The following is a 27,799-nucleotide window of genomic DNA, read 5'->3' on the forward strand; positions in this document are numbered from 1 at the left end:
AGCCCACGATTGGCTGGCTTTCCTCACCATGGAGTCACGCCGCTGAAGCGGATTAGGGCGGAGGGGCCTGCGCGCGGAGCTGTCTTGCCGTGCAGCGGGGTTGGCTTTTCGCGTCGGTTTGCAGGCGGTCTGTGATGGCGGCCGTCGGTGAGCAGAGCCTGAGTGCGGCGGCGCAGGTTATGTCCGTTCCCGACAGCACTGCCGGTTCTCCCGAGGCCGAGCGAGGAGTGGGAGCAGATGGCGAAGAGAAGGACGCCGCCACTAAAGGGCCGGAGGCCGTTGGGGACAGCGAGGAGGATGCGGAGGATGTGTTCGAGGTGGAGAAGATCCTGGACATGATGTGCGAGGGAGTATGTGGGGGATGCGCGGCCGGAGGGCGGGCACGGTGGGGAGAATCCCGGTGGAACGCCGAGCAGCCCGGGAGGACGGGGCCGGTCCGTGAGCACCTGACGGACGCGTGGGGCGAGCGCAGAGTGACATCTCGAGAAGGTCCGTGGCCGCGTTTGTGGAGGATGGAGGCTTAGGGAAGTTTTAGGCGTCGTTTCGGTAGAAAAGACGAAGCCGGGGCATGTAATGTTGAGTCGTAGGATGCCAGGCTGTTGGTGGCCTTCAGCCTTCGGGGTACGGTTAGGTCTATAGCTCTCCGTTAGCCAGGACTGGTGGGAACCCTACGAGTCGTCAGAGTCCATCACACCGTTGTCCCAGTGTTTTCCAAGAGTAGAAAATGCTCCATGGGTTAAATTCAGGAATTCCCATTCGTTCTCACAGTCAAACCCCAATCACACCAAGTGGTTGGGATGGTAAAGTTCCCGAAACCCAAATGTCATCCTTTCCTCCTCTGCGCGTTTTATGCTTGTGACTCACAGATTTAGAGTAAGCTTGAAAGGAGAATCTTAGCACGTCACGCTTGGGCACTTAGCGTCCTCCTTGCTGCGACTGTTGTCCCTGGAAGAAATTATACTCTGTTCTTCCAGGTCTTGGGGTCCATCCGTTTGTAATGCCTCCCCCGACCTTTTTGCAGAGCCCTCTAGAACGAGGTGCTTTCGCGTTTTTGTCTTCATGCCCTTTGGAGACCTCTGTTTAAATCGCTATTTTTAGTGCATACATTGCTTTATAATCAGAAAAAGACATCAGTCATGGTTCTGTTTTGTTTTGTTTTGTTTTGTTTGGTGGGGAGGTTGGGTTTTTGAGATAGGGTTTCTCTGTGTAGCCCTAGCCACTCTGTAGACCATGCCAGCCTCAAATTTAGAAATCCACCCTGCTTTCCCCCAAGTGCTGGGATTAAAGGTTTGGGTCACTGCTGCCTGGCAAGTCAGCAGTTTGTTCTCCCCCCCCTCCCCCCAGGGTTTCTCTGTGTAGCCTCAGCTGTCCTGGAACTCTGTAGACCAGGCTGCCTTGAACTCCAAAGATCCACCTGCCTCTGCTGGGATTAAGGCTCCGTAAATCTTAAAAAGCTGATGGCACCCTCTTCTGCCATAGATACTGGACTCAAGATGAATATGCACACTTTCAATTGATGTTAATTTTCATTTTGATGCAGTTTCCAAGTTCTCTTATTCTCAGCAGCTGAATGGTTTTGAAATTTTAATCAGTAATATGTCTGTTTTTCATTTATGCTACAGGGTAAGACCCTTTATAAAGTTCGGTGGAAAGGATATACATCTGATGATGATACCTGGGAGCCTGAGGTTCATCTGGAGGACTGTAAAGAAGTTCTTCTTGAATTTAGGAATAAACTTGCCGAGAACAAAGCCAAAGCTGTCAAGAAAGATATCCAGGTATCAAGTTTTATCTCATACTTTTTTTGTTTGATAGTCATAAATTTAGTCATACAAAGTTTGTATAGTAAACAATTGATGAAAAATACAGTGTCTGGTATTTCCTGTGTGGATTCCATGTTGCTGGTTTGTCCTCACAGAAGACTGCTTCTGCTGATTTTATTTTGCTACACTCTTCTTTTCCAGCCTTTGATTCTGTTTGACAAACAAATGTGTTCTCTATGTTGCTAGTAACCTTACAGTGTAGTGAAATATCTAACATAATTTAAAAATAAGGTTTGTTTTGCTTATAGTTCTAGAGGTGTTAGTCTACCTATGTGGATGTCTCTGATGGGGAGCACTAGGGAACTCTTAAGTTTCTTGTTTTCATAAGCCAGGAAGCAGAAGAAACCAGGGTCCCCCAATCCTCTTTGAGGTCATGTCACAAATGGAACTAAGAATCCTTAGGCTTCACCTCCCTAAGATTCCACCACCTTCTATTATTGCCTCCCAACACAAGAACCTTTGGAGGACATTCACCATTCAAATTATAGCAGACATGAATATTGGCTAATAAGGTAGGGTGTGTTTTGTAACCCAGTACTCAGGACAATTAGACAGTGTATTCAGTGATGCAGCACCTGCCCAGCATGTGCAAGGCCCTGGATTCCAGCTCCAAGCGGAGAAATGGGAGTAATACACATAAAAGTGAAGGACCATAGAGGCAGACACATCATGATTTCATATTTGCCCATGATGTGAGCAACTATTAAATATATGTGATTATTGCCATAATTATTATTTTGTTCTAATTTATAATATTGTTAGATTATAACACATACATTCATACTTAATCTGTGTTATTAACATTCTTTATTTAACCTTTTCTGCTAGTTAAACATTTCTTTTTTGAGACAGAGTCTCATAAGGTAATCCTGGTTTGCCTAGAACTCTGTACCAGACTGGCTTGGAACTCACAGAGATCACCTGCCTCAGCCTCTTGAATGCTGGGATTACAGGTGTGCACTACCATGCCTGATTTTGTTTTTGAGACAGTTTTACTCTGTATCTCTAGCTGACCTGGGACTGTGTAGATCAAGCTGATCTTGAACTTCTGATTCTCCTGCCTTTGCCTCTTGAGTGCTGGAATTATGGGTAGCATACCTAGCAAAATTAAACAGTTTTTAATCCCCCCTTTTTTGTTTTGTTTTGTTCTGTTGTTTGGCAGTATTGGGTATTGAGCTGCTATTTTACCACAGAGCTAAACCCTCAAGCCCCGACCACTTAATTTTGTGGTAGATATTTGTGGGCTTTTTGTTGTCGTTGTTATGTCATTGCTTTGTTATGTAAAGGTTCAGGGAGATTCAAAAGATTAAGCTAGTACCACCACATTCCCTGACCTTTTCAATTCTAGACACTGTAGGAAAACATTTTTTCATCCTTCTTTCTGTTAATTTATTTCGTATAAAACAGTTTTGGAAAAGGAATATAAATTCAGTTTGCTTAAGTTTTTGTTTTTAATACAAATAGCTTATTCTTTATTTTTGAAACAGAGTTTCTCTGTATAGCCCTGGCTGTCCTGGACGCTCTATAAAGAGAGATACCCACTCAGATACCCACCTGTCTTTGCCTCCAAGTGCTGGGATTAAAGAAAGGCATGAACCACCACGCCTGGCTAAATATCTTTTTGGTTTTTCAAGACAGGGTTTCTCTGTGTTGGTGTCCTGAATTTGCCTTGAAGACCAGGCTGGCCTCCGGGAGTTCCACCTGCCTCTGTCTCCCAGGCCTGGGATTACAGGCGTGTGTCATTGTGCCTGGCTCTGGCTAAATATTTTATTCTTGAATTTCTTTTTAGAATAGGAAAATGTTTCAGTAGGAACTATTAAAGACTGTATAACAAATCAATGAAATAAGTAAGATTTCTGTGTAGTTTGTGTGCTTGCTCCATATGGCTGAAATTAACAAGTTTAAGAACATTCTAGGAGGGCTAATAAGATAGCTGAACAGGTGAGGGTGCTTGTTGCCACACTAGATGGCCTGAGTTTAATTTTCAGACTTCACAAAGAGATTCTTCAAGTGGTTCTGTGACTTATTTTATTTTATTTATTTTTTTGGTTCTGTGACTTCTAAATATATACTGTGGCATTTTTTCATATGCAGGCATGCTCACACACACAAAATAAATTTAAAATTTCAATTACATCCTATCATACATGAGATTCACTTTTTAAACTCATGTTTCAGCTTGATAGCAACAAAGCACTGACATTATTCTTCCTTGTGTCTCCTGACATTCATCACTTCCAAAATGTAAGTAATACACACATTCAATTCAGGTATTTTAAAGAAGTGAAGTCTGCTCTAAGAATATTTTTATTAGATTTCATTAGTACTGGCTCTCAAAACCCTTGAAATTATGTTAGTGCCTTATGTTAGTGTCTTTATTTTATAGAGACTATCTTTAAGCAGTGACATATTTGAGGCGGACTATGAAAGCGAACAGCAGAGTGACACAGAAGAACATACTTCACCAAGGAAAAAGAAGAAAAAAATAAAGTGCAAAGAGGAGAAAAGTTCAGATGATCTGAGCAAAAAAAAAGCAAAAGTTGGAAAACTAAAAGATAATTTAGGTTTTGATGTAAGGACAAAGAAAAGAATTTTGGAAGTAAAGGAAGAATTAAAGGACACCAAAAAGCCCAAAAGAGATGAAATAAAGGAAATCAAGGAATTAAAGAAAGCTAAAAGGGCTGAATTACGAGATCTAAAGCTTAAAATAAGAGACAATCTCAAAGACAACCGCAAAACAAAGAAAGAGAGATATATTGGATCTCTCCTGGAGTCTGAATCACCTACACTTAATGATTCCTTCTTTCCAGAGGATGACAGTGAAGACTTTTTTTCTGACAACAGAGAAGAGAATCAAAAAATAAGAACTGTAAAAGATAAAACAGGACAGGATACAGTGCAGGAGGGTATTTTTGAGAAACACTTGGATGACCTTGTAAGTGCTGAGGAGGATGCTGGTGGCCGAGTTAAAAGGAAGAAGAAAAAACCAAGGAAGTTGGAGGAACCCAAAGAGATCAACAACCTAGAAAACATGAACACCGTTTTAGAAAGGAAAACCATACCTAAAAAGCAAAAAAATCAAGACAAAGGCAGAAGTAACGTAGAGTTAAATAAGTTACCATCACCTGTGTCTGCCCAAACCCTGAAGAGTTCCAGACTGAGTGGGGATGAGAAGGGCCTAAGGTCCTCTGACTCGGCAGAGGAGGTAAGTAAGGGCAGTTCAGAACTCGTAGAGTACAGAAGAATGCTTGGTACAGATTATTGCTGGCTTTTTTACAGTCAGGAACTTTTGCAGGATTGGCAAAGGAAATGGTCAAACTAGAATAAAGGGTAGTTTTTTAATATAGCGTCACTGAGGACAGCTGCCTGTGCTCAGATTTCAAGCATTCGAGCCCGAAGTTTAACGAAAGTCAGAATTTTCGTGGTGGTGTTCAGGTGGTGTGCAGCATTGTACAGTCAGGCCTGTTAGCTCCATCAACTTACAAAATGTCATTTTGGGGTGTGTATATGTATAAAATTTTTGACAGTTTCATACAATGCTTTTTCTTTTTTCTTTAGTTTTTCAAGACAGGGTTTCTCTGTAGCCTTGCCTGTCCTGGACTGGATTTATAGCCCAGGCTAGCCTCGAACTCACAGAGATCCAGATACAGTGCATGTTGATTGTATCCACCTTTACTGTCTCCCTAACTTCTTCCAAGTTCACTTAAAGAAAACTCATTGCTAGAAACTATCAACTCCATAGTCCTCAGGTAGAGATAGGACTTCATGGCTCTCTCCCCTTCTGTGTTAAAATACTGACAGGCTTGATCTTGTGCCTTTCTTCTTCCCTGCCCCTCTTTAAACTATAGCCCAGGCTAGCCTAAAGCTGCTCTTCCTGGAAGTTGGGGTTACAAGTTTAGTTTTCATTTTTATTTTATTTTATTTTTTGAGGTGGGGCCTCACTGTGTAGTCCTGGCTGGCCTCAGCCTCCAAGGGATTAAAGACATGTGCAACCATAACTGGCATGGTTTGTGTGGGTGCATTTTTGATATTTTTATTTTTGTTTATGTGAGTGGATGCCACATGTATGCAGGTACCTGCGAGAGGGTGTGAGGTTGCTGAGTACCACCCAAACTGTGGTCCTGTAAGAGTGGTAAGCGCTCTAAACCCTGGAGACTGCTCTCCAGCTTTCAGTTTTTGCATCTTGTGAGTTTCTCAGTTTTCGGTACAGAAAGGATGAAGTACACAGAGGACATTACTATTGGTTCTTTTAATTATTACAAAATATTTCTTATACCATTATTATATTAATTTACTTTTATATTTTTTAAAGAAAAATTTCACAATTAGAAAAATATTTGTCAAGAACTATTAAAAAAAAAGATGAGTTTCTTTTCATTATTCTTGTTTCTGAAAATGTATCCTAAGAATTTTAAAGAGGGGTAGCTATTTCTGTCAAGGTTTATTAAACTTTTTCCACTCTTGAGGCCTTTTCCTTTAAAAATTTTATGTGATCTTATATATAAAGCATATAAAATAGATAATACAAACCAAACATTTACTGATTAACAAATCATTAAGAAATCCATTTTAAAACAACCCCTGGTATACATATACTTTAAACATTTAGCGTATAAGTTTGCATACTAATAAATGTACTTATTCTAATATGAAATTTTAAATCTTGGATGAATATTTGATAGTCCAAAATGCAGTTTTTGGAATTGATCCATATTTTGATTTTATAATTTTGGATAAGTAAAATGCACCGTATACGAGTGTGTAATACAAAATGGCAGATAATTTAGGGCCTGTTAGAAACTGTTCTAATCTCAAGCCAAAAGATTACGAAATAAGGTAGCAGGATGGCCGTAAGTGAACTGGCTGTGTAGCTAAGAATGACCGTGTCTGTCTTCCCTGCTTGAGGATCATCAGCATATACTAACATAGCTTACATAGTTTACATAGCTCTAGGACTTGAACCAAAGGCACTGCACACGTTAGGCAAGCACTCTGTCTACCAACTGAAGTACATGCCAGCCCTCATCGTGATGTTTCTGTAGGAGTGGAAATGTGTACATAAAAACATACAGTAGTCTTAAGTATGTTGAGGGATCCACAGGATTGATAATGTGTGGTAGTATATTTGAGCTTGAACTAATTTTTGGTTGTTGCAAGTTCAAAAACGTGTTTCAGTTTTAAAAATGTTTTACTCCCTTGACAGAAGTGTTAAGTGATCCAGTAGTTGAAACTGTGCTTTATAGAAAGATACCAGGTCCTGTTTAGAAGTATATAACTATAATCTGAGCATTTGGGAAGCTGAAGCAGAGGGATTGGGAATTTGAGGCCAGCATGAGGCTATATAGCAAGACCCTGTCTGATAAAACTTAAAAGAAATATTTATGTTAATATTATCCTTAGTGAAAAATTGGTAAGTTTGTCTAGTCATGGGGAAAATGGTTCAGAAAACACAAGATCTTATTATGCATGGTTATGAGTCAACTTGGGGACTGTTATAGCAATTGAAACGTAAGGTCAGTAGACCAGAAGGAAAGCTTCGCACAATTTGGTGCAGTTAAAAACCATGTGTACAATATAAATAAAAGCAAAAGCATTATTTGGGAAGTAACAAGAATATAGGGGACTATAGAGAAATGAAACAGTGATGGTGGCTTATTGTTTTCCTTTTTATTTGTAGGTTGGACATGGTGCCACACATTTAATCTCAGCATTTGGAAGGGAGAAACAGGCATATCTCTGAGTTCAAGGCCAGCCTGGTCTACAGATTGAGTTCTGTGACAGCCAGAGCTACATAGAGAAAACTTGTCTTAAAAAAAAAAACACTAAAAAAAAAAAAGAAAGAAAGAAAGAAAAGATTATTTGTATGAATGGTTTCTCTGCATTTATGTGTCTGTACAGTGTGTCTACCTCCTGCCTGCAAAGTCCAGAAAGGGGCATCAGATCCCCTGAAACTGGAGCTGTTCATGTGGGTTCTGGGAACCGAACCCAAGTCCTTTATAAAAACACCAAGTGCTCTTAACTCGGAGCCATTGCTGCAGTTCTGAGATAAGGTTTTTATAGAGTTTACTTCTGTAGCAGTTTAGTTCTCATTGTACAGAAGAGGAGATTTCACAGTGACTTTTTTTAATACATGTATACGGTGAAGTTGGATCATATACAAGTTTTTTGTTTATTTGTGAAAAGGTTCCTACATAGACCAAGCTGGCTGTGAATTCATGTCCCTGCCTCTATAGAGTGCTGGGATTAAAAGTTTGCACTACCATGTTATGCTCAAACATTTTTAATAATAAATTCTTAAAAAGAAAATTGGGTTTTGAGTTCTATTTTATACATGTTTATCATGTCAGAAAGAGTCTTGCTTGAGGGAGCAGTGGGAGGAAACGGAATTATCAGCTTCTATGTGCTCAAGTGTGCGTACACAGAGTTGGATGCCTAAATATCCCAGTTTGCAAATATTACAGTATCAGCTCCTTATCCATTCTTGTTTTGAGTTTTCTATTCATTATTCTTTAGGAGAAAGAAGCCAGAAAAAATGAACCCAAAGAAAAATGTCAGAAAAGGTATGATTTGATCAAAGAAGAAAAAGGCAGAATGGAGCCAAAGGGATTAAAATGTAAGTATAAAATTAAAATATTTCCATGTTTATTGCCATTATTAAAAATTAATGATTTTATGTAGATATGTGTGTCTGGGTGTATATATGTGCATATGTATGCAGGAGTCCTCAAGGGTTAAAAAGGGATATTGGAGCCTTTGGAATTGGAGATATAGATGTATGTCAGCACTATGAGGGTGCTGGGAACACAGCTGGGGACCTTTGCTAGAGCAGTAAATACTCTGAACTTCTGACCATATCTTCAAGTCATCTTCTCTATAAAGAGCTAATCCTGAAGATAATCTCTTTTTTTTTTTTTTTTTAAAAAAAAAGCTATTTATTTATTATTTATACAGTATTCTGCCTGCATGTGTGCCTACAGGCCAGAAGAGGGCACCAGATCTTGGATAGTTTTGAGCCAACATGTGGTTGCTGGGAATTGAACTCAGGACCTTTGGAAGAGCAGCCAGTGCTCTTAACCTCTTGAGCCATTTCTCCAGCCCGATAATCTCTTTTCTACCCTGTAATGCTATAAAATTTTGTTCTTCAAGGAATTTAGAGCTTTACATTTCATTTAATAACTTAGTTTGTTGCTGGGCATTGATGCTGTATACCAGTAATTCCAGCAGAGGCAGGTGGGTCTCTGTGATTTCAAGGCCATCCTTGTCTAAGAGCTAGTTCCAGGATAGTCAAGGCTACACAAAATAACCTTGACTCAGAAAATTATTATAAAGGTTGAATATTCCTTCTCTGAAATATTTGGGACCAAAAATGTTTCTGATTCCTCATTCTGGTTCAGTGATATTTATATGTACATATGTTTCCATGTTTTTGTCTCCTGATACTTGAATTAAGAGTGGAATTTTCCACTTATAGCTTCAAGTTTACTTTTGGGACATTTCTGGTTTCTCTAGAGTTTAGTTTATCTTGGTGAGGTTTATGCAGGTGCATGTACACATTTGCCCATTAGGTTCACTGCTCTATCACTCTCTACCTCAACCCCTTGGGCTAGGGTCTTCCTTCCACTGAGTCTAGAGGTGAGCTGGCAGTCTGCAACCCCAGCCATTCACTTGTCCAGACCCCACAAAGTTGTAGAATTTCAGGCCCTCATAACCTGTTCTGACTTTTATATCTGAGAGTTGGGAACTCAGGCCTCGTGACTACATGAGCTTACACATTAGGCCATCTCTTTAGCTTGCTTGCTTGCTTTCAGATTTATTTATTATTTATACAATATTCTTTCTGAACACTAGATCTTATTATGCATGGTTATGAACCACCATGTGTTTGTTGGGAATCGAACTCAGGACCTTTGAAAGAACAGCAACTGTTCTCCAGCTCTCTTTAGTTTTCTTGAATTTAGTTGTTTTGTTTTGTTTTGTTGTGGTTGTGTTTTTTGAGGCTGTCTTCAAAAAACTGAGACTCTCCTGCCTGCCTCTGCATCTGGGATTAAAGGGGTGCACTATCATACCTGGCCAGCCACACATTTTTAGTACTCTTTTATTTTTTTTCCCCCTCCCCATGTTGGAGGTGGAACTCATGCTGAGAGAGTGCTGAGGAGCATCTCCAGTGGTAAAAGTAGATTTTATCTTAGGGCCACACTCAGACATAGCAGTAGTGATGCCTGTCTCAGTGGCTCATACTTAAAGTACTATAAGAACTGCATTTTGAACAATACAGGAAGCACTTACTATATTTTAGATATTTGTTAGATACTCAAAATACTGTCAAATTAATATTTGGGCAGATGCCCAGGATGAATGCTGCTGATCAGATGTTCTGAACTACACTTCAGTGGTTGTGACAAAGGACAATTGAAGGAGAGGATCTCTGTGATTCTTGCCACCTTTCTTCCTGAGAAAGGCCCATGCATGACTGTCCTAGAGCTTGTGCAAAAGTTGTTTCTGGTGCTGAATGGGGAAAAAGCATGATGTAGGAGCACTGACCATGCACCTGATAAAGCCACCGAATTCCACTAGCTTGCACTAAAAATGAAATGCAAGAACAGCTAGGCATATAGATTAGTGGAAGAGTGTGTGCTCAGCATGCAGTGTCCGTGGTTCTATCTTGAACACCAAAAGTGGGGTGAGGGGTTTAGGAAAGAATATATAAAGCACTAGACTATTTTATTTTATTTTATTTTATTTTGGTTTTTCGAGACAGGGTTTCTCTGTTTAGCATTGACTGTTCTTGGACTCGCTCTGTAGACCAGGCTGGTCTCAAACCCAGATTCACCTGCCTCTGCCTCCCAAGTGCTGGGATTAAAGGTGTGCACCACCACTCCCTGGCTTGGAAGGACTCTTAAGAATGCTGGTTATATAGGTTTTTTTACTAGCAAGGATATTGGAAACCAGACTCAAGAATACTCCACATACATGAAATAAATGGTAGTTCTATTTAAGGCAAAACTGCACTTGAAATTGGCATACAGTATGAAGGATCTAGTCTGGTAGAGTACGTCCAGCATGCACAGGGAAATTAGTCTCCCCTCTTCCCCACAAAAAAGAAAGAAAAAAAATGAAGAAAAAGCTATTCAAGCAGATTTGAATACTCCTTTGTCACAGCTTTCTCAATACTGAATAGTCAATAAAAAACCAATTGAAACAACTTGTGACTATCATAGTAAATCTTTGCTTCATAACGGCAAGTATTTAGTAAAACTACAGAAAAACATGTTTATTCAGTGTGGATACAGATTTTCTTTTGATTGTAACATAAATTTACAACTCCAGGTTAACCATTGGCTTTAATTTTTGTACTTAGCATTTAAAGAAATCAGAAGTGCATTTGATTTATTTAAAAAAACAACAGAAGATAAAAATGATGTTCTTGAGAATAATTGGAAAAGAGAAGAAATACCACTGGATTATAAAACTACAGATGATTCCAAAACCAAGGACAAGTGTTCACTTAAAGAAAGAAGAACGGCTAAAGATGAGACTGACACTTGGGCACACATAGCTGCAGAGGGGGATCAGGAAGCTGCAGACAGTGTGTGCCAAACAGATGAGACTTCTGGTGAGTTTGCCTGGCATTTTTCAAATAGAGTGGTTTCCGAGTATTGACTTTATTCAGATCTCCTGAATAACTTAATGTTGAAGACTCAAGTCATTCTTTGACATCTAAATGCATCAAATATTCTAAGTTCTTATAATACAAGAAGATTCCTATTTTCCAGCTTAATTTTGTTGGTGTTGTTTTTCAAGACAGGGTTTTTCTGTGTAGCCTTGTCTGTCCAGCAACTCACTGTTGTATGCCAGCCTGTCTCTGCCTCCCGAGTGCTAGGGATTAGAGTGTGCCACCACCACCTGGCCCAGCTTAATCTTTCTTTCGTTCTCTCTCTCTCTCTCTCTCTCTCTTTCTTTGTTTCTTTCTCTTGCTCTTTTCTTTTTTTCAAGACAGGGTTTCTCTGTGTAGCCTTGGCTGTCCTGGACTAGGCTGTCCTCAAACTCCCAGAGATCCTTCTACCTCTGCCTCCCTTTCAGATATCTGAAAGATTTTTCTGTGAAGGGGTGCTGGAATCAAAGGCATGCGCCACCACACCTTAATTTTTATTTTGAGATTTCATTTCAAAATGATCATGTAAAAAGCTGTGCATGGTAACGCCAGCCCTCAGTAGGTATGGCGAGAGGACTGAGAATTAAAGGTCATTTTCCGCTCCATAGGGAGTTGGAGGACATGTAGCCATGAATCGGTACCTCCTATTTCTTCCTCCTGAGTGTTGGATAGTAGATGTGTACCATCACTCCTTGCTGTGTATTTTTAACTGTGTAGAAAATAGGTAATATAAATGAGACTTTAGTGTGTTAACATTTCAGAATGAAAAGTTCTTGTGTAGAATACAAAATACAAAATGGGAAGGAGGAATTTAAAAGTGTATCTGTATAATCAGTAAGAATGAGATATTATTGTTTTAAAACAAAATCTCAGTCATTTGGTTTTTACCAATGAAGACTCAGGAGCCAGATGCTGGGGTGAAAACCTTCTAACTCAGAGAAGTAGAGAAAGCACACAGCTGACCTTCCTACTCAGCTGATGTCCCAGGAGGAAAAAAAGTCCTTTTTCCTTTTCCATGCTGTCTTAAGTACCCTCAACTAAATGTCCCTCTTTTCTGTTTACTTACATTTACTCCTGGTTACTTGCTCTTGACCTATAAATGCTCTTGGATTAAAGGTGTGTACTAGGGCTGAACCATACCACAAATACTTATTTACATAAACAGAAAGCTCTAGATCAAAGACTGAGCTATACCACAAATAGAAACAGGTTTTTCCAGTTCACATTCTTGGGGTTCACATTGTGATCAAATACCCTGTGTGATGACACACCTATAATCTCAGCACTCAGGAGGCAGAGGCAGGTAGATGTGAGTTCAAGGCCAGCCTGGTCTACAAAGTGAGTTCAGGACAGTCAGGGCTACTATACAGAGAAACCCTGTCTAGAAAAATCAAAAGGAAAAAAAAAAAAAATCTCTTGATCTTATTTAAAATTGTATAATCTGTGAATCTCAAGGAATAGATTTAAAATATTTTTCTTTAAATACTTTGTTATTGTTGTTGAGACAGAATGTCACTACGTAGCCCTGGTTGGCCTGGAGCCCGTATACATAAACGAGGCTGTGCCTCCTGCTCACAGCAGTTCTGTCTCTGCTTCACAGATTCTGAGATTGAAACACCTAGTCTTATTACTGAAAAAAAGATTTTAGTTGTATTTTTGTGAGTGTGTTCCACATAAATGCCTGATAACCAAGGAGGTTAGAAGAGGGCATTGGATTCCCGGGAACTGTAGTTACCAGGTAATGAGCCACCATGTAGGTGCAGGAACTGAACCCCAATCCTGTCAACTGATCTGTGTCGCAAGGCCATTCTTTTTAGAATCACATTGCTTCTAAACATTTACATTAAGTCATTCTTTATGTGTAAACAATTCCATTCTGTATGAAAATACAAATCATTGCTTATGCTTCCCTTCCTGCTAGAAACCAAATGCTTCTACAGGGCAGCAAGGCCATACCTCATGTTTACTGACAATCCACTCCTATGCTCATGGCCTTCAGGCCCTGAACACTAAAATGTACTTGTTCAACCCTTACTTATTGCATCATATATCTGACTTACACACTCAGGGTAGTCTAAAATGTCTACATGTTACTTTACTAAAGTGAAAACCAGAGCAGGGACTGGGGGCTCATACCTAAAATGCCAGCACTTGAGAGACTGAGGGGCTGAGACAGAGCAGATTCCCAAGGCTATACAGAGAAACCCTGTCTCAACTTCCTCCCCAAAGTGAAATACTAAAATTTAACTGTAGTATACACAAACATTTGTTTTAAATGTGACAAACTTAATAATCATATGATTTTGTGAGTTTTTTTAATACTACTTCTTAAGATTGTACATTAATGATGTTTTTGTGTATTCTAGATGGCAGGCAACAGGTTTTGAGTTTGGGTATGGACCTGCAGTTGGAGTGGATGAAATTAGAAGATTTTCAGAAGCATCTTGATGGGTCAGATGAGACCTTTACCACAACAAATAAGATTACAAGCAGTGAGTGATTTGCAATTTATTTGGCTCTTCTACAAATCTAGAGTTATTAACTCTAACACATCTTTCTTTTCATTATAGATTTGTTGAGGGATGCCGTGAAAAATGGAGATTATATTGCTGTGAAGGTCGCACTGAACTCCAATGAAGAGTACAACTTGGATCAGGAGGTACTATGCTTTGGTGGGGGCAGATCTCACAAAGACTGTACAATATGGGCAGTTATTTTCTTAGAAAAGTGTTACATGATCATATTTTAAAGGTCAAATACCTTAGACCGTATAGTTGTACATTAGATTCCTTAAACTGTTGATGATATCACTGGGTTTTGTGATATATTGTTTATTTTTCTGTTATTATAATAAAATGCTATGACCAGAAGCAACTTAAAGAAGGAAGAGTATCTTCCCCACCAGCACCACCAACTGGAAAGCAAGTGTTAAATATTTGAGTGTTGGAGGTTGGTCTGGTATATGTCACTGGCCCTTAAGATATGGTTACACCTATCTTTCTTTTGTAAACCTGCCTAAGACATATTTGACTGCTTGGTTAAACAGCCTATATCTGGGCAGGGCAGAATGAGGTAGACATGGCTAGGTTTCTAGACTTTTGAGGACAAAAGAATCATGAACATCAAGGGACAGACAGACAGACAGGAAGAGAGGAGGAAGAAGGAGGCCACCATGGGTTAGCATGGGGAAAACCATGTGGGTCTGGAGAAGGGACCCCAATGATGGCATGAAAAGGCCCAGATAAAGAATAAAAGAAAGTACCATGGGATTATTGATGAAAGGTAGTCCAATTTAGGAGGATTAAGGCAGATGGCATTGGATGGAGGCTGGGAGGTGGATGGTAAGGATACTGAGACAGTGTAAGTGAAATATCTGCCTGGCCCAGGTAAATAAGGCAATTATAAATCTAACAGTTGTCTGTGTCTTATTATTTGTGATAGCAGGTTAAATAATACCGCCTTGATAATCTTAGGGCCAGTAAAATATATAGCCCAAAACCTTTCTATTATTTACTGCAACACTTGAGTCTATGGGGGACATTTCTCACTCAAACCATGCCTGGGGATTATTTTATACTGAAGCAATAAGAGGTGTAAAAGAACTTCCTTGGGGCTGTTTATGTGGCTGTTACTTGGTTTTGATGGCCTAGCTTTTCATGTCACTCAAGATCTTTTATATCAATGTATGTGAATTTTTGGTTTTTCTTTTTACATGGAAGCATATTAGTTTTTTCCTCCTCTCATTTTTAGATGAGATATTAATTGTTGGGAATTTTTTCTTTTGAAATAGAATCTCATTATATAGCCAGGCTAGCCTTGAACTTGCTGTGAATTCTCTTGCCTAAGCTTCTCAAGCACATATGACTTTATACTGTCTCATCTTCCTTAGACAAGATTATATGATTATGTTCTCATAGGATTTTTGCTTTAATGATATGTTTTTAATTTTTAAAAATCTTTAATCTTTATTTGTTGTTGGGGAAAGTGTATGTCACTTAATTAACATTTTTTAAGCCAGGCCAGTGTAGACAGGCTGTGTAAACAAGGATGGCCAACATCTGAGTCTCCTACCCCTATCAGCTGAGTATTGGGATTATGAGTGTGAGTCGCCACAGTCATTTAAATTTTACACTCATGAAACTCTTACTCTTACCATTTTAAATAATGCTTTGGATTTTATAGGAGAGAACTGAGCATCTGGCTCAGTTTGCCATTCATTTTATACCAAGAAAACTTGATATAGAATTTATTGCAGGGGGGGTTGGGGATTTAGCTCAGTGGTAGAGCACTTGCCTAGCAAGCGCAAGGCTCTGGGTTCAGTCCTCAGCTCTGGGGGGGGGGGGGGGGGGAAGACAAAATAACAAAAAGAATTTATTGCATAGAATTTATTTAATGTTTGAAAAGATTTATTTATGTATTTTATGTATATGCATGTTTTTTTTTCCTGCGTTTGTGTTTGTACACCAAAAGAAGGCATTAGATCCCATGGGACTACAGATAGATGGTTGTGAGTTGCTTTGTGGGTGCTGGGAATTGAGACCTCTAGAAGAGCAGCTGGTACACTTACCTGCTGAGCCGTCTCTCCAGCCTCTATTTAGTTTTTTATTTAAGATACTTCGTTTAATGTGTGTGAGTGTCTGCTTAAGCATATGTACATTGGCATTGCAGGATCCTCCAGTTTTGGAGTCATGGAGAGCTGTGAGCCGCCATGTGGGTGCAGGGAACTTAACTGTGTGCTCTGGAAGAGAGCTGCTGCTCTTACGCACTGAGCCGTCTCTCCAGCCCCCTAACCACCCCATCCCCCTTTGCCCAGTCTGTCCTAAACGTCAGTGTCTATGTAGTTCAGATTAGCTCCAAACTTGTAGAAATCCTGCTGGCTTTGCCTTCTAAGTGCATGAGCCACCATACTCATTGATTATACAGGAGGATTATAACTTTTGTGTGTGGGGGGGGTTCAACACAGGGTTTCTCTGTGTAGTCTTGACTGTCCTAGACTCGCTTTGTAGACCAGCCTGGCCTCAAACTCACAAGAGATCCTCCTGCCTCTGCCTCCCCAAATGCTGGAATGTCAGGCAGGTATACTGTGCCTGGCAATAGAAATGGATCTTAAAAATTAGGTGGCAAGCCTTTGAGGAAAACAGTGGCCTCTATATGCGTGCATACACATATGCATGTACGCCTCCCCCTATGATCACATACACAAAACATTCTAAAGATTTTAGATTCTGATTACTTAGTAGTATATTTTAGTAAGCAGCCTAACCTAAGCGGATGTTTAAATCAATGTACTTTAGTGATTTTTTTCCTTGAAATATCTTACAGAAGAGACTTGCTTCTAAAATGTTTCTGATGAAAGACTAACATGGTTTCTCATTAACAAACTGTCACAGGATTCTAGTGGGATGACACTAGTGATGTTGGCTGCAGCAGGAGGGCAGGACGACCTCCTGAGACTCCTTATTACCAAAGGTGCAAAAGTGAATGGGCGCCAGAAAAATGGGACTACAGCCCTCATTCATGCTGCTGAGAAGGTTTGAGACTTGATTGCATGAAGGGACACTGAGAATCTTTTTTTTTTTTTTGTAATGAAATAGAATGGTCATATGTCACTGAGCCCTCCTTTATGGTTTCAGTGGGTCTGTGACTTGTGAATTAATTTCTGCTATTAGCAGTACTTTATAATCAGATTCAACATGTGACTTGCCTAGTTGGTAATTTATAATGAATGCAAACTCTAGTTATACTGCCAGTCTTAAATGATTTAGAGGACTCCCGTGTAGCATTTCTCGCATGCAAGCCAGGGTTAAGCTTCAGTAGTACTTGCTGACACATCAGTGAAGGACCAGGCTCAGAAGGTGGGCTCCTGTGGCCTACAGTGATGAATCAGGGAGATGGTGGCCGGCCAGTCCCCTGCATGGAATAGAATCTGCTGGGTCTTTCTTGGTTGCAAAACATCTGAAAGGTCTGTCTTTTAACAAAGTCTTGTAATGAAGTTTGTTTCTTATTTTAATAGAACTTTCTAACCACTGTGGCTATTCTTTTGGAAGCTGGAGCTTTTGTAAATGTCCAGCAAAGCAATGGTGAGACTGCGCTCATGAAAGTAAGTCTTCACTTTCACACTGGGGGTTGGTGTTGGGGCTTCAGACTGGGGAAGCATAGGCACAAGGTGGTCCCTGGGACTCAGCAGCTCCACATAGTAGACGTGGATCAGCAAAACGGCAGAGAATGGTCAGGTCAGTGGTGTACAGGAATACTCAGTCTGAGGGACCTAGACAGCATTATGGGATGGAGGCGATGGGCACTGAGTCAGCAAAGGAAATGGATCAGGAGTTGGGGAAATAGAAGGGATTGCAGTGCTTCAGTGAATGAGAACTCTGCTAAAAGTAAAAGGTGCTGGAAAGAGGCAGACAGATCCAAGATTGCAATGAGTGGAATTTAAGATTTATAGATGGGTGTGTCTTGAGTGGTTTCTAGACTAGTTGATTCTCGTTACCCAAGGCAGAATACAGATTCTGTCTGCTAAGCTAGACAGAGACAGCCATTTCCTAGAAGCAATTAATATGTCCAAGGCCAGTTAAGAAACTGACCTCAGCAGCTGAATGCGGTAGTACATACCTAATCTCAGCACATCAGCTAAGGCCGATGGATCTCTATAAGTTCAAGGCCAGCTTGGTCTACAAAGCAAGTCCAGGACAGCCAAAGCTACAAGTCTCAAAAAAACAAAAAAAAGAAAAAGAAAAGAAACTAACATCAGAGGTCTATTATTTAGGTTAATGACTTCTGTCCAGCAGGAGTTGGGTAATGTGCTAGAGATGCCCCAAAGTTGCAGTGGCAGGAAAAGCAGTATCTCTGTAGTCACATGAAAGGGTGTTCAGCATCCATCTTCATGGGTTTAGAGGCCTGGGAGTAGGAAAGGAAGATGATGTGCTCTCATTTTGTATTTGGCAAACCCATTTTTGGAATTGTGGCTTTACAGATATTTGAGTTGAAAGGTCCACGACCCTGCTTGTACCTTTCTTTGAGTGGTAGGTTGCATGTATCTCACTAGCCTCCACCCAGAGTGGCTCATTCCTTTGCAGTAGTTCCAGGTTTCTGGCTCATAGTGCTGCTAGAATTCAGCAGGTCCAGGTGTCCATAGGTGTTTTCTCTCTTCCCTGAGGTACAGCTTTGCATAAGCTGTGCTCTGAGCAGGAACTTATCTGCAATACCAGGTTGCACTCTGTCAGTGCGTGAATTGGATTACAGTACAACCCCAGGCTTGTCCTGAACTCTGTGTTCTAGTAACCTGGATTCCTTTTCTTCTGGGCCTCCTGTTAGACCCTCAGGTCTAAGCCTTGGTCATTGCTTTGTGATTCCTCCCTATTCCTGATTTTGGTTTGTGTAAATAGTCCTTTTCTTCAGGGGTGAGCTTGTGTGTCTGTTACGACCACATAGGTACATCAGAGGTGGCACCTCAGAGTACTGTCTAACTGAGAAACTGCTAGACAGCAGACACTTGCACCTCAGTAGAAGGAAGAGCACAGGAAGAGGATACCAGCATTTTCCACCAAGCTATTCATGATTGGGTGTGTTCCAGAAGGCACTTGCGAGATTGAGAAAGAAGTGCCCAGATTAAAGGGTAGGCTTGTTCGAATGTTCAGTAGAGAGAGTGGATTCAGGATGAGACAAACAGTTTGCAGACTTGTAGGGAGGTTCCTGAGGTGAAGTAATATTAGTCTGTACCTAAATAGCGACAGGGATCAAGCGAGCGGTTCTCTAGCATTTTAGGGGATCGAATTCACAGAACAGAGCAGGTGCTAGCTGATTTTCCTTAGTTTGGGAAGGAAAAGTAGGCTTCGGTGAAAGATGGTGGGACAGTCAATGAAGGTTTAGGGAGCCTGGCCAAGTGTCAGTTTGTGCCCTGGGACTGAGCTCCTCCTCACAGCAGCCTCTAGCGAACTCTTCTGTGCTGCCCTGTTGCTAATGCTTGCTAGGACCTGGCCTCAGATGTCTTCTTCCCTTTCTTGTGTTTGCTCTCTGAAAAAGACATGCCAGGCGTGTAGAGAGACTGAAGTGACTGTGGTTCACAGTAAGAAATGCTGCTTCTTTCCGATCTAGGCATGCAAAAGAGGAAATTCGGACATTGTGCGCCTTGTGATTGAATGTGGAGCAGACTGCAACATTTTGTCAAAGCACCAAAATAGTGCATTGTATTTTGCAAAGCAGTGTAACAATGTGCTTGTGTACGAACTGCTGAAGAGCCACTTGGAGATGTAAGTGTCAGGTGAATGTGCCATGGGTCAGAGTGGGATAACAGCTATTAGAAGACATCGTATTTGGAGAGGTTTGTGTTGGAAAATGTTCAAAAAAGGTTATCCTGTTGTGTTTCTCACTTCAGTAGATTGTGCATTTAGTGGCATATTTACTACTTTTGTGCAAGTTCTTAAAGTCTTAGAAACCCCTAGACATCTCCTTAAAAATGTTCAGTCTAGGACTGGAGATGAAGCTCAGTTAGTAAAGTGCTTACCTAGTATGCTCAGAGCAGAGCCCTGGGTTTAGTCCTTAGCATTTCTTAAAACCAAGCATGGTGGCACATGCCTGTAATGGCATTTAGGAGGTTAGAGAAAGAAGATGTAGAGGTCAGGGTAGCCAGTCCTTGGCTACATAGCTAGTTCGTACCAGTCTAGACTATGTTAAGACTCTCAAAAGTTAAGTCTACTCTTAAATTGACTGACATTTCCCTCGTGTGTACCTGCACCTGTGCGCAGGCCTATGGAAACCAGAGGCTGACAACCGTGTCTTCCTCACTTTTCTCTCATCCTAGTCTGACAGCTTGTCTAAAGAATCCCGGGAAGCCAGTTCATCCCTTCTTTCCTCTGAACACAGTGGGTAGCTGCAGAGAGCCTGGGAGAGGAGTGGCCAGCCATCTATCTCCCTTTGCTCAGGTCTGAGCTCCCCACTTCTAATTTCTCACTCAGGCATTAAACAAGCACTGAGTGGATTTCTGTGCCAGATACTATTTCAAAGCCTAGATTATGAAGACTGAGTAAAAGTTGCCCTTGTACAACTCCTGTTTTCTAATAAGAGGAGATGGATGAAAAGGAAATTGAAAGGCCACTTATGAGAGGAAATCCAAGTGAGGCCAGAGTTATAGTTCCTTTTCACAAAGGTGGTGCTGGGTTGTGTGGATCAACTACAATTGCAGTTACTCAGGTGGCTAAAGCATACAGATTGCAAGTTCAAGCCCTACTTGGGCTACAGAATGAGTTCAAGGTCAGTCTGGGCAATGTAGTAAAGTCCTGCATCGACATAGAGTAAAGAGGTGGCTCATTGGTAAGAGTGCTCGCTGGGCACCCATGAGGACCAAGGTTAGCCCACATGTCAACAAGGTGGGCAGTCATGGTCTCACTCCTACCTGTAACCACAACCCTGAGATGTTGGAGACGGGAGGTTATTGGGTATTTCTGGCTGCAGCCTGACTGGATACTGAGTCCCAGATTTAGGGAGAGAACTGCTTTGAAGGGATAGGGCGGAGAGTGATAAAGGACGACACAGTGCTGTCCTCTGACTCCACATGGGTATGTGCACACATATGCACCCACAACACAAAAATCAAAAACGTGGTTTCTGAAAGGTGAAACCAGGGCTAGGACAATTGTTTTAGACATGTGCAAGGGCCTAGGCAGTGCAAGAAAATAATAATAAAGTGAAAAAGCAACGCTGGCGGGTGGGCACACCTTTGACCCAGCTCTCAAGAGGCAGAGGCAGGCGGATCTCTTGACTTCCAGGCCAGCCAGGGCCACACACAGAAACCCTGTCTCAAAAAACAAGGTTAGAAGCAGAATTAGTGGGTAGTTTATGGTTATTGTACAGTGAAGAGTCCACCTTTTGGTGCCTGCCATTTGTGGGGGATAAAGGAAAGGTAGGGGCTCACATATTCCAGTCCAGCCTCAAACTCTGTAGTTGAGGCTGGCCTTGGGCTTTTTTTTCTGTGTAGCCTTGGCTGTCCTGGACTCATTTTGTAGACCAGGCCGGCCTCCGATGCATGCCTGCCTCTGCCTCCTGAGTGCTGGGATTACAGCTGTGTGCCACTGCTCCCCGCTAATGGCCTTGAACTTGTGATCTTCCTAGTCTTTCTCCTGAGTACTAGGGTTATAGCTGCATGCCACCACATCTGATTTATGTGGTGCTAATCACCAAAGTCTGCGTTTCATACATTCTAGGCAGATGAGTTACATTCCCACCCCGTAATGTAATTGTGCAGTACGATACAGTGTGATGATAATACAGTACACCATTTGTAATGATCAAGTCGGGTAACTGAAGTTTTTCATTGGCTAACAACAGTTACAGTTCTTTATGTGGTACAGTGTAATAATTCAGCACACCTACATTAACTCACTCTAGCCCAGGCTGTCTTCAAACTGATGGCAATCCTACATGAGCGTTCTGAGTTTTGAGGCATGAGTCCAAACCCAGCTATTACATTAACAGTCTTCTGGTCTTCTCTTACTAGGCTTTCGAGAGTTGCAGAAGAAACAATCAGGGACTATTTTGAATCTCGCCTTGCTCTACTAGAACCTGTTTTCCCCATAGCATGTCATCGGCTCTGTGAGGGGCCAGATTTCTCAACGGATTTCAATTACAAGCCCCCTCAGAACATACCAGAAGGTAAGTAGATAGACATGTCTCTTTCAAACTTAAGTGTTTAAAGTTATAGCCTGTAAAAATGTTTGCTCCTAAATAAAACTTTTCTGTTGAAGGAACTCTTTCACAGACACCACTGTGTGGTAGCTGGCAGGAGGCATCCCATGCCCCTTTATCTGCCACTGAGTCCTGTTTAAGATGGATACTGGTTCTTCATAATTACAGCTGTTTACTGAGTTTTGTTAAAAGACAGCTTTATAATTCTAAGCCTACAATCTTAATTTTTCTCCCAAATTTAATATAGTCAGTGGGTTACCCCTTGTTTGGCTTGTTTTTGTTTTGTTGCTTTTTTGAGACAGGATCTGTCTCACTATGTAGTCCTGGCTGGCCTGGAACTTGTTATGTAGATCAAGCTAGCTTTGAACTTAAGAGATCTACCTGCATTAGCCTCCTGTGTATTTGGATTTAAAGGTATGTTCTATCATGCCTGACTTTGGTGGGGTTTTTTATTGTTGTTGTTTTTTGTTTGTTTATTTAATAGTCTTGGTCCAATACTCCTGTCTTACCTTCTGAGAGCTGGGATTACATTCATGAGTCATTACCTGGCATAACTTTTTAAGAAAACCTGGGAGGGGGTGCAGTGAGGACTGCCCCATCCCATTGGAGTTAAGGACAGAGCTATAAGCAGTTATATGGGGTCTGGGGGCACCTCAGGGGTGGAGCTACCAGTAAGTTGCCCCTGATTGAGTAACTGCCTCAGCCATGCTTGAAACCATAATTAGATGTGGTGGGCGTTGAAACAATGGTAGGAGAGGAACCTATTGGGAAGAAGCAGTTTGGTGGACAGTGGGGAGTAGGGAATTAAGACTAATATATGAAACTGTGAAAAGTTAGAGCTGCTGCCGAGTTCAGTCATCAGAACCCACATGGTAAAAGAGAACGTTCTCCAAAGAGTTGTCCTCTGTCTTCCCCCATGGCACATTTAAAAGAGGGCAGAGAACGTTGTCTTTAAGTGGTTATTTCCTCTTACATACCTTTATCCTCAGTTTAAAAATGTGTACTTAGACTTGTAAGATAACCCAGTGGGTAAGGCTTCTGCCAGCAAGCCTGATGACCTGAGTTTGATCCCTAAAACCTACATGGTAGAAAGAGAACCAACCTCCAAAGTTGTCCTCTGGCCTGCATACACCACGTGCTATGTGGGCTCATGCACACAGAGTAAGGTAAGAGTTGCCACATGGGTGCTGGGAATTGAACCCTAGTCCTCTGGAAGATCAATCAGTACTCTTGAGCCATCTCTCTGACCAACTACTGAGCCATCTCTCTGGCAAAGTTTTTTGTTTTGAAAATTTTTTAATGCATTGCTGTAATCTACATTATAATATGGCATTTGGGTGGTTTATTGCTACTGATATGCATTTGAAGACTTCCAGGAAATAAAACAGACACATATATTTATTTATACATGCCCAATGTAAGGATAAAAATTTTTAATGTGTATTCCTAAGTCAGGTGTGGCTATCTACACGTGCAATCCTAGCACCTAGAACATTTTAAAAATTATACATTTGCGTGCAAGTGTGCATCATGGTGCATATGTGGGGGTCAGAAAACAACTCTGCAGGTGTCAGTTTTTTCCTAACACTTTGTGGATGGAACTCAGTTTGCAAGGCTTGGTGGATAAGTGTCCTTTAACTTGAAGAGCCATTTGTGTGTGTGTGTCTTCTGTCACATACACAAACGGGATTTTAAAATATTTTTTTTCCATTACATTTTTGTTTGTGGGTATGCTTGTGCCAGGGTACAGTTGCAAGTGAAAACAGTTTCTGAGAGTTCTCTCCTTCCGCATATGAGTTCTTTGGGAGCCAAATGCAAGTGGTCAGGCTTGGTGGCAGCAGCATTGTCACTTCCCATCTCTCTGGCAACCTTAGCACTAAAGAAGCTGAGGCAGGAGGCTCCTGGGTCCAGCACAGAGCATTTGCCTAGCAGGCAAGTACCTGAGCTGGGTCTGAGCGTTAACATAAACTGCATTAGTGGTCCATCCCTGTAAGCCCAGCACTCAGGAGGTGGAGGCAAGACAGTCAGGATTTCAAGGTTATCTTTTTGGACAGTATTGAATTCAAAGCTATCCAGGGGTACGTGAGATCTACCTGCCACAAAGTGAATTCAAAGTGAAAATTAAATTCAAAGCAATTCAAAGTGAATTGCTGCATTGTCAGTTAATGAATTAGGTGTAGTTTTGTATTTTTAGATAGGGTCTCTGTGTAGCTTGGGTTTGTTTTGAACTCTGAACAGACCTTCCTCCTCTTTAAGCACTGGGCTTATAAGCACACAGTATCATGACTGGCTCATGATTTGTAGCTTTGAATATTATAGGGCATATGCATTGCAGGGAGGGGGCTTAGGCTTCATCTTACCATTAATAGATGTAACTGGACCAACCATGCCCACAAAATTATTTTGTTTTGCTTTCTCCTACTTGCATAAGTATTTGCATGAACCAGAAATTCTGCTATTCTTCTGAAATCTTTTAAGACAGAAATGTAAGGTCCTTATAAGCATGTAATGTCCCCAACAGCAGGCTCAAAGTCCCATCCTGGCCATTCTCTGTGTCACATTATGCTGCTGAGGAGTTAGAGGATAGCTCAGTAGTAGGACACTTGTCTTGTGTGTGTGTGTTTAAATTATGATTTATTCACTTTGTATCCCCCTCCTTCATCCCCTCCCAATTCCATCTTCCTCCTCTCTTCTTTTCCCATACCCCTACTCCAGTCCGCTGATAGGCAAGGTCCTCCTCCCCTTCCATTTGACCCTAGCCTATCAGGTCTCATCAGGACTGGCTGCATTGTCTTCCTCTGTGGTCTGGTAAGGCTGTTCCTCCCTCCCTCCTTCCCCAGGGGGAGGTGATCTAAGAGCCAGCCACTGTGTTCATGTCAGCCAGTCCCTGTTCCCCTTACTAGGGTACCCACCTGGAGACTCAGTTCAGTTCCAAACACCATCTAAACAAAAGTTCTCTAATGAAGCTTTTGATTCCTAAGAACTATGACCACTGGACTAGTTATAATTACATATGCACTTCTATCTGCTAAACCATCTTGTTGGCTGCCAAATTTTGGGGGATAAGATTTGCCCATTACACCTATTTTTGACTGAAGTAGAAATTCTTACCACTAAGCCTGATGGCTTGGGCTTGATTTGGATAGCCCACATGATGGAAGGAGAGAAGCAGCTCCCATAAGTTGTCAAACTACATAAATTTTATTGTTTTAAAAATCAGTAAGCCAAGCAGGACTTCTTACTCTTGGAAATGACCCAGATTCAGCTTCCAGAACCCACATGACACCTCATCACTATCTGTAACTTGAGTTCCAGGGGTTCCCAACCCCCTTTCTGGTCTGTGCAGGCTGAAGACACACACATACCTGTAGGCATTTTAAATAAAGAATAAATAAAAACGACTTTCGGGCAGTGGTGGCACACACCTGTCATCCCAGCACTTAGGGAGGCAGGGGCAGGTGGATTTCTTGTGAGTTCGAGGCCAATCTGGTCTACAAAGCGAGCCCAGAGGAGCCACAGCTACACAGGGAAAATCCTGTCTTGAAACTTGAGTATACACCAGAGCATTTCCCATGGGGTAACTTGGACAAGGTCTCCAGAGTTGTAGTTTGAAACTGTAAGATGACACCAAGTGTTGTGAGTAGGGGTCTTCTCCCTGTCAGCATGACCGCACCCCTCACACTGTGGTGGCATTAACCTCCTCTACTGTCCTCCTTCAGGCTCTGGTGTTCTGCTCTTTATTTTCCATGCAAACTTTCTGGGTAAAGAAGTCATTGCTCGGCTCTGTGGACCATGCAGTGTACAAGCTGTAGTTTTAAATGATAAATTTCAACTTCCTGTTTTCCTGGTAAGATTTTCAGCTGTTCATTATTGAAAATTATGGTCATATTATGACATAATATATAATGTGTATGGAGGTGCTCTGAGCACCTTGGTGTGAAGTGTGGGTGTCAGGGGTCAGAGGTCAGTTCCACCATGTGGGTCATCAGGCTTAGCAACAAGAAACTTGATCCCCAGACAAGGGGTCTTGTTACAGTCCAGGTTACCTGTGGGCAGTGTGCCCTACCTGGCTGGGAAATTGAGTACTTATAGCAAAACCCATGTAATGCTGTGTGTACATGGTAGCCCACCTGTCAGCTGTGCTGTCTGACAGGTGAGCTTATGGCTTGATTGAGAGACACTGCCCATAAAGGATGATTCCCAACAATCAACCTTAGACTTGTGCATTTGTTTGCATGTGCCAAATACACCCCCCACATATCCACACACAACAATGGATCATTCCAGTATAATGAGAGTCAGACAGTTCACAGTTATTATTAAAAATTCACATTTATTATCAAAAACCCAAATTGTTTTTAATGTTTATTTATTCACTTTAAAATATGCTGCAGTCTGAGAATAATCTCTTAGATCTGAGAACTTTTTACATGAAGGCAGAATATTAAGTGGTTATGTTTATGCTTGTTAATGCAAAATGAGTGCTGTTGTTGGTTGTTTTGATTTGGTTGAAATAAGGCTACTATCCAAAAAGCTAGAGGAAGTTGACCATCGACCCATGATACTCTTTGGATTTTGGAGACAGGGTTTCTAAAACTCCGTAGCCCTGGCTGTCCTGGACTTTGTAGATCCACCTGCCTCTGCCTCCCTGAACACTGAGATTACAGGCGTGGGCCACTGCAGCTGGCCAACCCTTCATACTTTTACCAGAAAGCACATCATCACTCCTTTTTGCCACTTCTGGAATTCTCTAAGCATTGTATTGAATGTAGCCATTTTTCTGTGCTTGGTGCTATACTGGGTGTCATCACGCAGCCTCAGGTAGCCTAGAACTAAGTGCAGACATGCGAGGCCTTGAACTTGCATTGATCCTCCACCTCTGCCTCCCAAAACAAACTTGTTGAGGGCCTGGGAGATAATACAGTAAGGACATTTCATGTACAGGTAGACAGATAGTACCTAGCTGTTCACTGGCTGGCTCACCAGACAAGCTGAGCCATCAGCTCTGACCCACACAGATCCTATCCTAAAATTGTAGGTCTCCACTGTAGGTGTCGCAGATGTGAGTCTGACTTGATTTTTCTTTCCTCTCTAGGATAGTCACTTTGTCTACTCGTTCAGCCCTGTGGCCGGACCCAATAAGCTGTTTATAAGGTTGACTGAAGCACCCTTTGCCAAGGTGAAAAAATCTTCGCTTTGTCTCTACAGTTACTGCTTCTTAAAAAAAAAAGAAAAAGAAAAATTCTCTGGAAATGTCTGTGCACATAGTGCAGACAAGTCCTCTGCACGAGGCCTGCCATGGGCACACCTGGCTGAGGGTTAGCCTGAGAGCTTCCCTGCAGCCTTACACTGCTACTGTGTGGCTGGGCCTACGCAGGCAAGATCTCTCCAAGATCTTGTGGGAGTGTTTTCTTTTTCTTTATTACAAATAGCCCTAACCTAATGCTCTGACAAGGTGGGAGCTGTACATACTGACCCCTCACTTCTCTCCCTTAGGTGAAATTGCTAATAGGTGCATACAGAGTGCAGCTGAACTGACCAAAGGACTGAGACCAGGCTTCTTTCTGCTGTATTCCCAAGTCCAAGTCTGAAATGTTCCTATATAGTTCTATCTGTAAACTTGCAATGTAAGACTGTTGCC

General features: G+C 41.5%; 1 protein-coding gene across 2 annotated transcripts; it reads left to right on the forward strand.

Annotated features, from left to right (window-relative positions):
• On the forward strand, positions 1-27,729 carry Mphosph8 (M-phase phosphoprotein 8). 2 transcript variants are annotated; one of them, XM_055616689.1, is made up of 14 exons: positions 3-350; positions 1,623-1,778; positions 4,210-5,028; positions 8,337-8,436; positions 11,182-11,436; positions 13,842-13,967; positions 14,046-14,134; positions 16,866-17,006; positions 17,489-17,575; positions 19,573-19,727; positions 21,971-22,125; positions 25,878-26,005; positions 27,254-27,337; positions 27,655-27,729. In XM_055616689.1, the coding sequence occupies exons 1-14, from the start codon at positions 135-137 to the stop codon at positions 27,694-27,696; spliced, it is 2,553 nt and encodes an 850-aa protein (XP_055472664.1). In that variant the 5' UTR covers positions 3-134; the 3' UTR covers positions 27,697-27,729. The 2 variants fall into 2 exon arrangements, with proteins under 2 accessions (XP_055472673.1, XP_055472664.1); XM_055616698.1 differs by lacking the exons at positions 25,878-26,005; positions 27,655-27,729 and having other exon boundaries at positions 1-350; positions 27,254-27,311.
• The last annotated feature ends 70 nt before the right edge of the window (positions 27,730-27,799 follow it).

This window comes from Psammomys obesus, unplaced genomic scaffold (assembly GCF_907164565.1).
Source record: "Psammomys obesus unplaced genomic scaffold, mPsaObe1.curated_primary_1811, whole genome shotgun sequence".
NCBI lineage: Eukaryota > Metazoa > Chordata > Mammalia > Rodentia > Muridae > Psammomys > Psammomys obesus.